Below are 15,866 nucleotides of genomic sequence, written 5' to 3'. Positions count from 1 at the left end.
CTCAGCAGTTTATCGGCCAGACGGCAGTGTCACGGTGGATGTGGGAGTCGTGGCACTGCTCCGCCTCCAGCCGGGGAAGCGGCACCGGGTGCCTGTCCCGATGCCGGGGAAGGATGAGGACTGTCTCGGCTCGGAAGCCAGAGTGCTGTACGCAGGGAACCTCTGCCGGTTTCTCGCCTCGGCATTCCAGCCGACCCTCTACTCTTACTGTTCCTGGGCAGGGCCCCTCCGGAGTGTCACTGGCCTCCTCTTCCGGGATCTGCAGCTGCCTGCCTTTGTCAGGGTTTATTAGTGGTTAACACCCCTCCTTGGAAGCAGAACGCTGCTTGTTGTCGGCTCTGGAGAAAGATGGGCACAAGGTGGGAACAGAGTACCTGTGCAGGGTGAGGTTCTGGATCCCAGAGGAGCGAGCAGGTTCCCTCCCACAATGAGTTTGCATTTAACTCGTGGGTCTCCCAGAGACTCCTGACATTTGGACTTCCGCCCGACTTAGAACCTCTGCCCAGAGCAGGTGCACCCACATTTCATTAGCAGGACCATCCCTGGATTATCCCTCCTCCTTCTCTGGATGCCCCCCGCCCTGGCAGAGAGCAAGAACTCAGAAGCAGAGGAGGCCTCTCTGACTTGTCGACCTCGGGTTCAGGGAGCTAAGCAAAGACAGAGGTGTGCATTATTGACTGTGCTTCCTCCAAGAACTCTTGTCTGAGCTCAGCCTGGGCTGGTTTTTGTTTTGGTGGAATGGGGTGGCATCCGGGGGTAGGAGCTGTATCCCTATTCGGGACTGGAGAGGTCGTGAGGATAACACTGTGTTAAATGCATCGATCCGAGTGGGTTTAATAGTATGTTCAAGCATTTAAAAACCTTGCTAATGAAGTCAGACCAGGCCAAGAGCCCATAAGAGCCGCTAGGTAACATGTGCCCTTGTGAGGAATCCTGTCTCCTGGCCCCAGAGGAGAAAGGACCAGGGTGTCTCCAGATCCCAGAGGGGCAACTTGAGACTTAGGTCTCAGCAAGAGGAAGAAGACGTCAAACTCCTCCTTTTTTCTTCTCCTGTCAGATCCTCTGCTCCTTTTCTTTCTTTTTTTTTTTTTTTTTAGTGTTTATTTTTGAGAGAGCGAGAACATGGGGGGTGGGGAGAGGCAGAGAGAAGGGGACAGAAGAGCAGGGGGCGGGGGGCAGAGAGAGAAGGGGACAGAGGATCCGAAGCGGGCTCTGCGCCACAGACAGCAGATAGCCCAACGCGGGGCTTGAACTCACAAACCGTGAAATCACGACCTGAGGCGAAGTCAGATGCTTAACCGATTGAACCCCCCAGGCACCCTTCTCTGCTCCTTTTCTTAGGCCGGAAGCTCTCTCATCTGGCTGACTCTCCTATCCCTGGCCTTCTTTCCTTTGTAAAAGCCAAACACCACTGCCCTTTAATCCTTCCGCTAATCTGTAGGCAGTGGTTTTGACTGCCCTCTCCCAGCTCACCCCTGACCTGGTTTTGTTTTCTCCCTTCCCTCAAACAGGCTGTTCAAGGTCAACTCCTGGGCCAGAGATTGGCTCTCTCCTCCGAGCTGTAGGGAGGGGATAGTTCTAGAGAGTCATTGACGGAGGCTTAACCTAGAATGTCAATTATAAACAGGCAGCGTCAATTATAAACAGGCGGCGTGTAGAGGGCCCAGATTCGGGTATTCCAGTACCAGGAACGCCGTGGCCTCCCTAGGGCTCTGCAGACCACCTGTAATGGTAAGAGGACCACCTCTCAGCGGTCATAGGCACACTGTCCCGGGTGGGGCTGTGTACACACTGTGGTCATTGTTTCTCTTCCCTTTGGAACTTGCTACTTAGGAAAGAAGAGGGCAGAGGGATTCTGGGAACAGTCCTTAGAGACAAGAATCCAGGGGAAGGGTGGGCTGGATCATTGCTCATAGGCCTGTGGGGACAGCTCTGGAAAGGAATGGACAAAACCGAGGAGCCCAAAGTGGGCAAACCCTATTTGACAGTGGAAATGGGTTCTGCCTGAGGACTTGGGGATAGAGGAAGATGGGCCTAGGGTCTCTGAGCTCTGGGCCCGAGTGCCTTTGTGTGGTGGTGATATCTGGGGGAAAGGCCCTGTGGTTCCCTTGACTGGGGTCCCTTGTGGAAATGGTGAAGGGGCAAGTAGTCAGGAGAAGGGTCTGCTCTTAGTACAGCACCAGATCAGGGGCCCAGGGGTCTACACGTGCTGTGCCCCAGTTCCTTGGCCAGTTTCGGCCTTGACGAAATGCTCTGGAGCTGCAGAACAGGGAGGCCTGGCTCTCCTTCAGGAATCTGAAATGGAAGGGCCAAGATCCGTTCTCTTCAAGAGCTGAGTTTGTGATTACGTTCTAGACAGCAGTGAAGAGAAAGCATGTAACTACCCACATTTTGGGAGAACAGATTTCTGGCATTTGAGCAGGACCCACTGCTCAGATCCAAAGGGAGACAACTTTTGCTTAGAAGAAAACCTTTCCCTCGGTTCAGGAGGAGGAGAAACTCAGGCCTGAAATGGCTCCTGGTTATCTTCCACTGCAAACAGGCCAGATTCCTCCAGGTCCGGATGAGAATTCAAGAAGGGAGGGGTGCCTGGGTGGCTCAGACAGTTAAGCATTTGACTCTTGATTTCAGCTTAGGTCATGATCTCATGGTGAGATCAAGCCCATTTCCTGGACTGTCAGCATGGAGCCTGCCTCGGATTCTCTCTCTCTCTCAAAATAAATAAACATTAAAAAAAAAATTCAAGAAGGGAGTAACAGGTTGAGTGTGTGTGTGTGTGTGTGTGTGTGTGTGTGTGTGTGTGCGGTTTGAGGAACAGGTGAGAAGGAGGACTTACATTTCCCTTTGCTTTGTCCCAAACTTACCAGAGCAAAATTGGTAAGAAATGTGCCTTTTCTCCTCGTGTTCTGGACCAGGGATGGAGGGATGTAGCTTCTATGACTTTATTCTCTGTCGGGTGACTCAAAAGGAGTCCTGTCATCAGGAGGAAGTCTGAGGCAAGAAGACAGTCAGTGCTTAATTTATCTGAGTGGCTGGGTCTGGAATGATCTCATTTGTGCCCTTGATCTCCTCCTGCCTAGAAGGCAATAGTCAGTTTCATGCAGGCAGGGACCTCTTCTCTCTTGTTCAGCTGTATCTCCAGTGCCTAACAGTAGCTGGCATATTGCAAAGGCTCAATCAATATTGAGTGAGTGAAGGAATGAACAATTTTTCTCTGCTTATCATTTCACTAGACCTCTCCAGTTTCATCTTTTGTTGGTTCCTCACCTGATCAGCATCTACTTGGTGTCATCACCCGACCCTGACTCTAAACTAATCAGGCAAGACCAGGCTTACAGGGAAAGTCTGATTGGCCCTGCCTCTCGCCACTGGTCCATGCTGAGCAGGTGCTGATGTCCTGTGGGCCAGGTGCCCCCACCCACTGGGGCCTCAGGAATGGGTTCTTCCTCTGAACCCAGATCAAGCCCCTCCTCCATGACACTTAGCTGTCCTCAACCGTTTTACTCTTCCCCCATCTCTCTTTTATCTCCAAACAGTTCCTTTGCATATGCTGGCTGTTTAATATCCCTTATATTTAAAAAAAAATTTTTTTTTAATGTTTATTTATTTTTGAGAGAGAGAGAGAGCAGGGGAGGGGCAGAGAGAGACATGCGATGCGGGGCTCGAACTCATGAACTGTGAGATCATGATCTGGGCCAAAGTTGGACACTCAACCGAGCCACCCAGGCACCCCAATCCCTTATATTTCAAATGCGCTAGTCTTGTCTCCTCACCAGATGGAAAAAGTTTTTTTGAAAGGCTTTAAGATATCTGTTTGTTTTTTGTTTGTTTATTTATTTGAGAGACAGTGAGTGCACTTACGTGAGCATGAGTGGGGACGTGAGCGTGAGTGGGGACGGGGCAGAGGGAGAGGGAGAGAGAATCCCAAGGAGGCTCCATGCCCAGTGCAGACCCCAACGAGAGGCTAGATCTCACTACTGTGAGATCATGACTTGAGCTGAAATCAAGAGTTGGCCACTTAACCGACTGAGCCTCCCAGGTGCCCCCAGAAAGTTCATTGAAGGCAGAGGCCATGTGTTAGCTTATCTTCTGTCTCTCAAGTATGTGTTATGGGCAATGGGTGCTCAATAAACATTTGATGGCTCTAATTGTATGAAATCTAATCATAGCCCTTGGAGTATGTATTGAGGCTTAATAGTTTACAACACTGAAGGAGAACGGTCTGAGGTTTCATTTATGGCAGGTTGATTAATTGCCAATCCTCTGTGTTGCGATTGATGTTCCATTGATGGACTGACAGGTTCTGAGCCATTTTCTACTCATAACACTTCTGACAACAAATATATGGGTGGTTTTTTCTTCACACCAGCTGGTTCTCCAGTTTTCTGTAGACACCAACTGGGAATCCTTCAACGCAATTCAGTTCTGACACTACCCAGAGTTAGCACAGACATCATGGGTGAATCGCTCGGTCGCACAAGACAGTACCCACCTGAGACACTAATTGCAGGACTTTTGCGATTGCCTTTTTGGACCTCTAACAAACTAGCGATAAGTTGGAGATGACTGTGATCCCCATCTCAGGTTTGGTAATTAAAAAGTTTTTTTTTTAATGTTTATTCATTGTTTTGAGGGAGAGAGAGAGAGAGAGACAGACAGACACTAGTGGAGGGGCAGAGAGAGAGGGAGACCCAGAATCCAAAGCAGGCTCCAGGCTCTGAGCTGTCAGCACAGAGCCCGACACTGGGCTCAAACTCACGAACCACGAGATCATGACCTGAGCCAAAGTTGGACATTTTAACCAACTGAGCTACCCAGGCACCCCATGGTTTGATAACTTTTTAGAACTGTTCATGGAACTCAGAGAAGTGCTTTCCTTCCAGTTTATTGTAAAGGACCCAGTTGGACAGCCAGATTAGGACGGATATAGGTGAAGTCTGGAAGAGTCCTGCGTGCATGGATTGGGGTGCACCATCCTCTTGGCGTGTGTGGATGCGTTCACCATCCTGGAAGCTCTCTGAACCTCCTTGTTTAGAGGCTTTTTTTTTCCTCTCAAATGTTTATTCATTTTTGAGAGACAGAGGTAGAGAGCAAGCAGGGGAGGAGCAGAGAGAGAGGGAGACAGAATCCCAACCAAGCTCCACACCATCAGCACAGAACCCCATGTGGGGCTCGAAAGTTCCAGCTTTCTACTCAGATGGTTTGTTCCCAAAGCTGTCTAGAGGCTCACCAGGAGCCCCTTCATTAGCATCAGCTCAGATGCCTTTGAAAGGGGGTTGTTATGAATAAGAAAAGTTGTTCTGGACTCCCCTACCACTCAGGAAATTCCAAGGGTTTTCGGTACTCTGTGCCTGGAGTCAGGGAGGAAAACCAAATCCTGTAGTTCCTCTATCACTATATCACGTAAGTGCAGAGAGGTGGAGTGATCCTCAAGGTCATTCGACCAGATGGTGGCAAAGCTGGAATTTGAACCTGACCTTTCTAAGACTTTGCCCTTTCCATGGAATCACAGCAGCATCTGGCCCCCACCTGCACCTTGTCTAGGCTTCTCTTGCCCTGCAGAGCGGGAGGTTCCTGCCAGCCCTCACTGCCCCCCCCCCCCCCCCAGGACCCTGGCTGCTTTTCCCTTTGCCCTTCCAGCTCCTGGGACTGTTGACACAGCGTGTTGTGTGAAAGAACACGGTGGTGTCAGCAGCAGCAAGGAGTTCAAGAAGTGATGTGGGTCAGCAAATGGGGCTTTCCTTATCTATTAATTGAAGATGGGGCACCCGGGTGGCTCAGTCAGTTAAGCGTCTGGCTCTGGATCTTGGCTTGGGTCATGATCTCACAGTTTGTGGGTTTGAGCCCCCATCGGGTTCTGTGCTGAGGGTGTAGAGCCTGCTTGGGATTCTTCCTCTCTCTGCCCCTCCCCCATTCCTTCTGTCTGTCTGTCTGTCTCTCTGTCTCTGTCCCTCCCCCATTCGTTCTGTCTCTCTCTCTCTCTCCAAATAAATAAAACTTTAAAACAATAAACATAATGAAGGTAATGCCTGCCTTTCCTACTAGGCAAGGTTGATGTTAGTAGCGAATGACAGTGTCTTTTAAAGTATCTTGGGATGCCAGGGTGGCTCATTTGGTTAAGCGACCGACTTTGGCTCAGGTCATAATCTCATGGTGTGTGAGTTCAAGCCCCACATCAGGCTCTCTGCTGTCAGCACGGAGCCCACTTTGGATTCTCTGCCTCCCTCTCTCTCTCTCTCTCTCTCTCTCAAATAAAAAAACATTTAAAAAAAACGAAACAAAACAAAAAATACTTACTGGACTCTTAACTTAAAAATAAATAAATAAATAGTACCGTATAAACTGCAGAGAGCCAGAAGTATATTGTTGTTAAATATAGTATACAAGTTACAGGTCAATAAAACTGCCAAACGCAACAATACCCGCCTCATAAGTGTTGGGGGATGACCTAGTGCAGGGCCTGGCACTTCACAGACACTTACAGCTATTATTATTGTTTTTATAACTATTGTAACACGTGACCTCTTCCCTCAGATGGAGGGTGGCAACACTGAGGAGACGGCCTGGAGTAGGTAGCTTTCGGGTTGGGACTGAGAAGATGGGAAGGGCAGTCTGCCGCCTGGGTCTTTCCTAATTCACTTACTACCTCAGGTCCCCAAAGCCTGGTTCCCACAGAGCCTGAAGTTCTCAGCTGGGATGCTGCCCTCAACACTGGGGAGAAACTATTGTATTCAGACCAACACTCCAGCAGAGCAGAAAAGGGAGTCTTGACAAGTTAGAACCTGCCCAGTAGGGTAGGGGTTGGAGCTCCTGGCAGGCACCCTGTTATCCCCTCCCCTGACATCACCTCCCCTGCCTTCCCCTCCTCCCTGGGTGTGCAGGGCAGGGTAAAGGCCCCTGTGAGCATGGGAGCCTCTGGTTGTTTCTGAGGAACTCCAGAACACCCTAGGGGAAGTTTCTCTTCCACTCAGTTGGGTGCTCTGTCCACTGATGGGCAGCTTGACCGTGACGAGGCACAGTTAACCTGTGAGGGAAAGTGTGGTAGAGGGGGTGGCCTAGATGTGACACTGAGCCAGCTAGAGAGAGGAGGCAGCCCTTCACACGGTGATGGAATGCCGAGGTGTGGCCAGGGCAAGTGTGATGGTTGAGGAAGGGTAGTTGGGGGTCAAGAGGCAAGAAGGGGAGAGGATGGTGTCCACAGGGGGCTCCTGGGAATTAAGGCCAGGGGTGAGGCACCATTTGGGATGATGGGCGGACTGGACTATGGGTGCCTTTGGGCTTTGAAACCATGACCAAGCTATTTGTCTTGAGTTTCTGTTTCCATACTTACAAAGCTGGGGCCGTAACCCTCCAGATAAGGTTTTGGGTGATTAAATGAGATGGTGTGCAGCACGTAGCCCGTGCAAACGTTATCAGTGCTTCTGACATCCTGCCACATGGCTATGGTCGTTAGGATAAAACCAACAATATTGCTCTGTATGTTAACTAACTTCATTTAAGTAAAAAGTAAAAGGGTAAAACCAACAATAGCGGATGCCTAGGACTCTATCTTGGAAAAGCCTCTAGTCCAGTTTTTGTGCTTAAATTCCAAAGCAGAGGGTGAAAGGTCAGATCAGGGGGCTGCGAAGATATGTTTTCCTGGGATCAAGAATAGGGAGAATAAGCAGCAGCAGCCATGGTCAAGGTCATATCCTATGTGAGTTGCTTTTTACTTCCTTCCTTCTGGGCACTGAAGCACTTTGCCATTGAATTTCCTCACCGTCTCCTTGGCTCATGGACTGGGCACTTATGTGGTCAGTTTACCCAGAAAACCAAGTTGTCTGAGCCAGGTTCTACCCCTTCCTCCCAGAGGGATGCTTGGGGCGTGGTGTCTAGCAGAATAGCAGTAAAGCCTGGCCAGGAATGGTTGAGGTCACACACTGATTCTGAGAAACTGAATTAATCAGGCAAGGCAAATCAGGCACCAAACCAGGGGAATGGAGGCACCCAGAACAGACAGCAGTGGGAAGCCATCACTTCCACAAGGCTTGACAGGGTCGGGAGAGGAAATAGTGCTTCCTCTAGACTTCAGGGAGGGTTGGCAGCATGGAGGCAGGAATGCCCAGCAGGGACTGTCATAGTGGCAGGATGCACCCAGTCAGGACTGTGGCACCCAAGCCCATAGAAAAGATACACCCATGCTGCCTCTCCTCCTGTGCTTCCCATTGGCTGAACCTGTGGGAAGCCACCCTGCAAAGGGAGCCCTTTCACGCGTCACAGCTTCCCTAGGTGCAGGGCAGAAGGATGTGGGTAGGTGAGTGGAGAGTAACCAACCGGGAAGCCTCTCCTAAAGGCTAAATCTGTGTGGAAACATCCACTCAACAGACGTGACAAGCACAGGAATAAGGGCTCTGGCTTCCTGTGGGTCAGAGGAGCTGCTGCTTCTGGGAAGGGGCTACCTCCAAATCAAAATTAGTCACCAGCTTAAATTTGGTCATCAAAGGCAATTAGGAGAGAGAATGAAATGAAAGGCATCCAGATTGGAAAAAAAGAAGTATCTTTATTTGCAGCTGACACGATCTTGTATAGGAAAACCCAAGTAATCCACTCAGAATCTATTAAAATGAATAAAGGAGTTTAGCAGGGTTGCAGGACATAAGATCAATATATAAAAATCAATTGTATTTCTATACAGTAGCAGTGAACAAATTGAAAATGAAAACAATTCCATATATAATAGCATCAAGAAGAATACAACTCTTAGGGATAAATTTAACAAAAAACGTGAAGTGTAAAACTTACGAGAGCCTAAAGCATTGTTGAAATAAATTTAAGGAAACCTAAATAAATGGACACACCATGTTCATGGATCAGAAGTGTTAATATTATTAAAATGGCAGTACTCCCCAAATTGTTCTAAAGATTCAGTGCAAAGTCTTTCACCATCCCAGCTGCCTTTCTTTGCAGAAATTGACACAATGGTCCTAAAATCCACATGGGAATGCAAGGGAAGCGGATATCCAAAAGAATCTTGAAAAAGAACACAGGTGGAGGACTCACACTTTGATTTCAAAACTTTGTACAAAGCTCCTGTAATCAAGAGAGTGTGGTGCTGGCCTAAAGACACACATATAGGTCAGTGGAATAGAATTGAGAGCCCAGAAGTAAATTGTCACACTTAGAGTCAGTTCGCTTTTGACAGGGGTGCCAAGACAATTTAATGGGGGAAAGAATAGCCTTTTCAACAAATGGTACAGTAACAACTGGATATCCACATGCAAAAGAACGAAATTGGACCCCTACCTCACACCACAGACAGAAATCAAAAAGGATCAAAGACTTGGATGCAAAAGCTAAAACTATAAAACTTTGAGAAGGAAACAATCGTAAATCTTTGTGATGTTGAGGTAGGTAGTGGTTTCTAATCTACAACAGCAAAAGCACAAACAATAAAAAAAAAATTGACTGGACTTCCTCAATATTAAAAACTTCTGTGCAGCAAAGGACACTCACAAAAGCAAAAAGGTAACCCAAAGAATGGGAGAAAACTTTTGTAAATCTCATGTCTCAGAGGGAACTTGCATCTAGACCTTGTGTCTAGAATATATAAAGAATTCTTACAACTCAATTGCAAAAAGACAAATAATCCAACTTAAGAATGGACAAGGGATCTGAGTAGACTTTTCTCCAAAGAAGATAGACAGATGGCCCATGAAAATATGCTCAGCATCATTAGCCATCAGGGAAATGTAAATCAAAACAATGAGATACTACTTCATACCCACTGGAATGGCTAACCAAAAAGATAATAACAAGGCCTGGTGAGGATGTGGAGGCATTGGTAGACTATGAAATGGAGCAGCTGCTGTGGAAAAGTCTGGCAGTTAAACATAGAGTTACCATGTGAGCCAGCTAATACATGCCTGCCCAAGAGAGATGAAAACACACGTGCACCCAAAAACTTGCTCCCAGATGTTCATAGCAGCTTTGTTCATAATAGCCAAAAGGTGGAAACAACGCAAATGTCCATCAGCTAATGAGTGGATAAATAAAATGTGTTCTAGCTATGCAACGGGACATTACGTGGCAATTCAAAGAAACGACGTACTGACTCCTGCTGCAACATGATGGCCCCTGTACCCCTTAGGCTGGGTGAAAGAAGCCAGTGAAAAAGGACCTTGTTATTCCTTTTATATGAGATGCCCAGAATAGGCCAATCCATAGAGAGAGGTTAGTGATGGCCGAGAGGCTGGGGGAGCTGGGAGTTGGTGGGGGGTGGGGTGGGGGTTGAACATGTTCTATAATTGATTGTGGTGATGGATGTGCAACTCCGTGTACTAAAAGCCATTGAGTTGTACTACAGTGTGTGAACCATATGGTATGTGATTATTTATCTCCGTAAACTGTTGAATGCCACCCCCTCTCCCCCACCAAGGACCTAGTCCCCTGTAGGCTAAGTCTGTGACTTAGGAAACTCTTACCTGTTTTGTAACGGCTGGCGCTGGGCAGAGATGCCACCTGCATCTGCCACTGAGCTCTTGGCCTCTTTTTCTGGGTCTCAGAGCATGGAAAGACCCCCTAGAAAATTTTAATTCCAACCCAGTTGCATTTTGGTTCAGGTAAACAGTTCTGGAAGCCTGCTGTGAACCAGGCACCAAACAAACTGGGTACTCTCGTGAAAAACAGGGGCTGTGGATTTGGATGGGCTCGGTGATACTGAGCTGGCTATTCCTGTGGGTCTTTCCAAGGTGGATTTTTCTTATCGGTGAAGTGAGGGTCGACCCCCTGGGATTGTAGTGTGAATTAGGCGAACGAGAAGGGGCCTGGTATCCAAAAGGCAGAAGATGACCATCCCTCTGCCGCGCTGCTGGAGCAAGAGCAGAGACAAGTGACACCCGACCACAGAGAGCTTGAGGTCCAGCCTTACCCAGCACTAGCTAACTAGCGCCCGGTGAGGAGCAGCAGGAAGGGGACACCAGACATCCTCCTGGCTCAGCGGTGTGGGTGCGGAACCAGGGACCCCTCCCTGAGGAAGGGGCCGCGCGAGGAGGAGGATCCCCTCGTCACACGTTGCATTTACTTCGTATTGTGAATAATCAGTGACATGATGTGAAGTCACAAGGGTAAATGGTGAAAGATAAACCTTTTCCTCCTCTCTCTTCCCTAGAGGCACCTGCTGGGGGGAATTCTAGGGTATTCTACCCGCAGCCGAGCAAATGTGTGTCTCTGTGGGAGAACTGCTGTCAGTGGGGCAGGTTTGACATATTTCCCTGCTGGTGCTTGGGGACAGACGGCTCGGGCTAGGGTGTCACTCATGCCGCCTCTGTGCCTTGCAGTCACATTCGGCTCGGTTTGCCGTGGGTCCCACCAGTAGGAACGCTGGCTCCACTTCCCCTTCAGGTCCCCTGGAGGGCGGGGTGCCCCCACGGAGGGGTCCTGCCAGGTCCTTGCCTGACCCAGCGCCCCTCTCTCCCCACGTGCGTGCTCCCCGGGGTCTCCTGCCGCCTCTCGCTGCAGCTCCTGCCACCCTTGTGGGCCTGTCCGGGGCCTTGCTCGGGTGGAGCTCCTCCAAGGCAGCTCTCTGAGAAAAGAAGTGTCGAGCGCCAGGGAGAGTCAGGCGTGGCAGCCCCTGCCTTCATGTTACCTTCATAAGCAATTGGTAGTTGAGCTGGATAAGGAGTTGGAAAAGGAAGTCATTTTTCCTTTGCAGTTCTGAAGGATTGCTTTGTACTGTTCTGGCCTCCTGCGTTGCTGTTGGGAAATCCAAAACCTTGCTGATGTCTGATTCTCTGTGTCCTTTTTCCTTCTCCCCCTTTCCGGAAAGCTCCCAGGACCTGAAGTTTCACGACTGCCTGGTGTGTGTCTGGGTTCATCCATCCTGCTGGCTCATGGCGTGTCCTTCTGTGTGGAGGTGTTCTCTTGAACATCAGGAGTTTCTTGACATCTTTCATTTTTCCTCTGTTCTCTTGTTCTGACACTCCTGGCACTTGGCCCCTGGAGCACGTGGTCTGTCCCTTTTCGCTCTTGGGCCCGTTTTCCATTTCTTTGTCTTTCTGCTTCCGTTTCTAGGAAGTCTCCTCTACCTTGGCTTCTTTCTGTTGATTCGTTTGTTCGTTTCTCCGGTCATATTTTTAATTTCCAAGAACTCTTTTTGCTGCCTGAATGGTTCTTTAACAATATGTGTGTAGTCATCTGTTGATTTGCTGGTGTAATCTTTGATTTCTCTGAGGATATTATGGGTGTCTTTTTTCTTTCCTTTTTTTTCCCTTGCTCAGGCTGTTTCCTCCCAGTTGCTTTTTTCTGCTACTTGCCTTTGGTCTCTCCATTTGAAGGCCTCTGTCCTCAGCCGCCCGGTGACCTTTGGTGGCCTGCTCATGATTGTTAGCAGGGGCTAAAAGCTGCCTGAGAGCCCCGTTTCTGACCTGCATGGTGGCTGATGCACGTGCCATTTGTTGGGGAACCTCAGCGTCAATGTCCTGACGTTTTCCCTCTTGAGCTGGGTCAGGTCTCCGAGGAGAGGAAGGGCCGGCTGCTGTGTTACAGGACAGAGTGGGGTAAGGGGACAGGGCGCATGGGCTTACTTAACCTTCCTCCACCATTTTTGACAAGGTGCCCAGGCCCTCGACTATGCCTCCTATCCTCCAATGTAGACCCTGGGCTTTACTGTCTCCAGAGAGTAAACCGTCTTCAGGAGAGGGCAGGAGGGGGGTGGTCCCTAGCTGTATGAAAAGCCGTTCAGCCCTAGGCACTGGGGACCTGGAGCCACGGTTCCCTGGCCTCTGGTGCATTCTGTAGGAGGAAACCAGTGGGTATGCACCCTTCCCACTCCCAGATAGAGGCCTTCTCATCAGATGGTGTGAGCTGCCTTCTGGCTTCCACAGTGATGTTGCCGTGGTCTCCTCTCTTGGTCTCTCTGTCCTAGGGGCTTTAGAGCCTTAAGAACAACAAAAAACTCTTCACTCAAGTTTTGGTGGGATTTCAGGAGGAAGGAAAATTAGACACATAATCCAGCCACGAGCAGGCTTTGCACAGGTCAGCCCAAGGAGAAGGGTGTTCAGGTGGGGGTGTCTCAGGGAAGACGTGCTCCAAGGGAGGGGGGGGGTGCTTGGATTCTTTGGGAACAAAGAGGAGGCAGTTGGGCTGGAGTTAAAAGATTCAGGAGGCGGAGGACTGACTGATGGGCAATCTGGCTGGAAAAGGCAGGCTGCACTGCAGAGAGGGTCTGCAGGAAGGAAAGCTTACCTGTGGGTGGGGGGGAGAGTGGGGTGTGTTAAGAGGAGAGTGAAATAATGCGTGTATTTAGGGAGACGATCGCTAGTATAGCATGGCACGGATCAGTAGGTAAAGCTAACCAAGGTTAGTGGTTGGTCACGGTTAGTAGGCTTTTGCAGTAGTTGAAGTAACATGAGGGGGATGATCTAGGGTGTGTTAGTAGAAGTGAAAGGAAGGAGGACATGGGGCTTTAAGAGAATTGACAGGCCTCCTTGACCGGATGGTGGGTGAAGGAGAGGGAAGAGCTGAAGATGGTCCCCCAACTGAAGCCCGAGTCCCTGGGAAAGACAGGAAGAGGTGTTTGGTTTGGGCTTTGGGGGTGTGTGTCATTTGGGGGAGCAGGAAGAGGGTGGGGGGGGGTAAGTTGTGTTCTAGAATAGATGTTTGATGTGTACATCCAGTAGCTTTTAAGTCCTCACCCTTCAACCTGCACGTGCCTATGTTGGTTAAGAAGAGAGGGAGGGGAAGAAAAGGCCTCAAGGATACGAACGAAGGAATCGGTCGGAACAAAAGAATAATTTTCATGTTGTTAAATGAGATTATCGAAAGAATTTTTATTTTGATATTCTCACAGGTTAATAGGTGTTGCAGAGTGGCTTCTGAACTTCACTTTTTTTTTTTAATTTAAAAATATTTTTTAAGTTTATTTTGAAAGAGCGAGTGAGCACGGGAGGGGCAGAGAGAGATAGAGAGAGGGAGAGAGAGAGAGAGAGAGAGAGAGAGGGAGGGGGAGAGAGAGAGAGAGAAAGAGAGAGAGAGAGAGAGAGAGAGAGAGAGAGAGAATATGAATCCCAAACAGGCTCTGCACCATCAACGCAGAGCCCAGTGCGGAGCTAAATCTCACAAACCGCGAGATAATGACCTGAGCCGGAACCCAGAGTCGGATGCTTAACTGACTGAACCCCCGAGGCGCCCCCGGCTTCTGAATTTCCTTAAGACGTGGAGAGAGTGCCAAATTCATTTCTTCCTTAGCTCACCCTCATGTTTTAACTGAATCAAGCCCTTGGACATCAGGCTTTTACAAATGAAAGAGGCCTCTTTATTTGAGTTCTGTAGCCAAAAGGGAAAATGGAGAAGGGGCGTCATTCTCTCAGCCGCCCCCGTCTGTCTCTGCATCAAGGTGGCATACTTGGGCCATCTCGGTGCTCTTTCGGCGATGGCTCCGGGAGGGGAGAAGAGGGCCCTGATCGTCAAGGTTGCCGATTTCTGTGGTATACAGCTGCCCCCTGTGACCGACCGCAGCCTCCCAGTGCTATGCCGCTGAGCACAGAGTTGGACAGAAGCAGAGGCGAGGAGCCAGCGGGCACGAGCAGGAGCGAGCCGCACCTCCTGCATGTGGCTCGTGGTGGGTTCTCGATGACGTGATGTGGCTGGGCAGGCGGACCCCGTTTCTCAGGTCGTCTTGTTATAAGGAGGCTGTTGGCGTCAAGGCATGCTTCAGAGTGTCATCTCCATGAACAGCCCCGGCCCCGACTGGGCCTCGGCTGTCCTCTGGCTCTCCCTTCACGACCCCTCCCTTGCCACCTCCGTCCATCAGAAGCAGGTCCAGCCTCGCAGTCCGGCTTGTAGTACTGGAAGCTGACAGTTATAATAATAAAGACTGCTTATATACCAGGCACTGCTCTGAGACTTCACCAGCATTAACTCATTTGATCTTTGTAACAACCCTACGTGCCTTTGCCATCGCTATGATAAGAAACTGATGGCCAGAGGTTAAGCAACTTGCCCAGAGTCAGTGAGCTTGGTGGAGCCCTGATCTGAACTCAGGCAGTTGGACCCCTGGCATCTTAACCAGTGTTACCCCTGCCTCTGATGTGATGCCAGCATCTGAGAACTCTCCTGACATGTTTCTTTCCTCCTAAGACCCAGTCGGGCCCTCAGCACTGCTGGCTCGGTGGGGTGAAATACAAATAAAATACAGGATGCCCAGTTAAGTCTAAGTTTCAGGTAAACAGCAAACAATTTTGTAGTGTGCCCCAAATATCGCATGAAATACACTTACACTTTGAAAAAAATGCTATTTATCTGAAAATCAGATTTTAACTGAACAGCCACCCGCAGCTGGTTTTATGTTGGTTGAGAGCTGAGTCGGGGGTGTGGGAGGGGATTGAAGTTCTCGGTCTTGCTGTGCTGTCCGCTGGTTCTTTGGCCAGGTTGTGCTGAGGGCTCCATGTCTCTGATCTCTGGTACATTGTAATGTAAAACATACTCATTGTCGAAACTCCAAACGTGTTTAACTTTTGCTGTTTTTCCTCTAAAGAAAGAATATGAAGACACATTTTGTAGGCACGTGACAAAATACAGGTATAAAACTGTATGCTTCCCCATTTTCTGAGGACAGATGGTCATAACAGAAGTTCAAGAAGCGTCGTACAGTCAGGCTAACATTTTGCGCTTCCAAAAGTCACGTGACCCAAACCAACTCATTCAGAAAACTGCCTGAGTTCTTTTGAAACTCTCTCAGAGGGAAATGCCGCTGCTTTGTCTAGTCTGTATCTTTGGCCGCTCCGACTGGCCGGGCGTTTTTCTTAAAGTTGAGCATCGCTCATCCGTGGCGCAGCGTGGACTCGTTATTCTGGTTCTTGCAACAGCCGCTGCTCACAGGGAGTTTGGGT

General features: G+C 49.4%; 1 protein-coding gene across 5 annotated transcripts in view; it reads left to right on the top strand.

Moving 5' to 3' along the window:
* Positions 1-15,866, top strand: part of PC (pyruvate carboxylase) — a 101,890-nt gene that overhangs the window by 49,603 nt on the left and 36,421 nt on the right. The window contains exon 1 of one of the 5 annotated variants that reach the window (XM_019812719.3): positions 1,581-1,731. The exons of the other annotated variants lie outside the window; for them this stretch is intronic. Coding sequence (XP_019668278.1) covers positions 1,729-1,731 — 3 coding nt within the window. The 5' untranslated portion in view covers positions 1,581-1,728. Of the gene's footprint in view, positions 1-1,580; positions 1,732-15,866 lie in introns of those variants that run through there. 5 annotated transcript variants of the gene reach the window in all.

Source organism: Felis catus, chromosome D1, assembly GCF_018350175.1.
Source record: "Felis catus isolate Fca126 chromosome D1, F.catus_Fca126_mat1.0, whole genome shotgun sequence".
Lineage (NCBI taxonomy): Eukaryota > Metazoa > Chordata > Mammalia > Carnivora > Felidae > Felis > Felis catus.
The sequence above is the reverse complement of the archived record's forward strand: the minus strand, read 5'-3'. Positions and strand labels throughout refer to the sequence as shown.